This window comes from Cariama cristata, unplaced genomic scaffold (assembly GCF_000690535.1).
Source record: "Cariama cristata isolate BGI_N322 unplaced genomic scaffold, ASM69053v1 scaffold27958, whole genome shotgun sequence".
NCBI classification, from domain to species: Eukaryota; Metazoa; Chordata; class Aves; order Cariamiformes; family Cariamidae; genus Cariama; species Cariama cristata.
In genome coordinates, this window is record NW_009630089.1 from 38,424 (window position 1) to 39,363 (window position 940).

The 940-nt window shown below is 43.6% G+C and overlaps 1 protein-coding gene across 1 annotated transcript in view; it reads right to left on the minus strand.

Moving 5' to 3' along the window:
• ACE2 (angiotensin I converting enzyme 2) overlaps positions 1-940 on the minus strand; it is a 25,026-nt gene that overhangs the window by 13,701 nt on the left and 10,385 nt on the right. Inside the window, 1 exon segment of the mRNA XM_009705393.1 lies at positions 539-708. Coding sequence (XP_009703695.1) covers positions 539-708 — 170 coding nt within the window.

Consider the following 940-nt stretch of genomic DNA (forward strand, 5'->3'; position numbering starts at 1 on the left):
AGTAACTGTGGGGACTGCAATAGGGGACAGAATTTGCCCCAGGAGACTTCACTGTGTAAAAACTTGCTGTCCCTCTCCTTTCCCAGATATGGAAGAGGTTGATGGATTTTCATGAAACTGGATGTATCTGCTAAAGACAGACGGTGGGCTCTCAGGAGGTTTTCACTGCTCAGGGACCTTGTGCCATTGCTGCAGAACGTGCAGGTGTCCACAAATCTCACTGGTATCCACAAGCATTTGCATTTCTGCTTATTCCTAAGCTCTAGAACATACTCATTATTTCTCTAATTCATATAAATAACAGTCACTTCTGTGCTTAAATCTGAGAGTAGTCCTTAGATCTTCACAGAAAAAGTTACTCAGAAAGGTTTACAGTCCCACAGGTTCCCTGCTCTTTTGTCTTCCTTTTCCCTCTTATCAACCAGAAAAAAATAATAAATAAGGAAAAATTATAACTTAAACCAGCACGGTGCATCTTTAGTGATAATACAAATGTTCTAGGAGATGGTATGAAAAGGGGTCATAGTAATTGCAGTACCTGTAGTCATTTTTCCCCAGATCCCATGCCGTAGGATGGCAAACAACCTTCCTGTTGTCAGTCGGCTCTGTGAGCATGGAGTTATTCCAGAAGCCCTCAGTCATTTTGTCGAGGCCGATGGAGGTGAAGAAGGCCTCAGCGGCTTTGAATATTTTAATTGCATCCCATTTCTGAAAGAGACAAAGCCACCATTAACCACTGCTTCTGCACGGAGCCTGTTCGCAACAGCCGGCTTAACGCAAGGCAGCCGACTTCATATTTATCTCCCAGTGACTTCAGATCAGCACCTGACTTACTGAGAGTGAGATGGTAGTGTCTGCTTTCGGCACTTCAGTAAATTCTGCTGGGAACTGGAATTAAGTGTTTTCCGGCAAACAAAATAGGTTTCTGCACTCAGAGGTT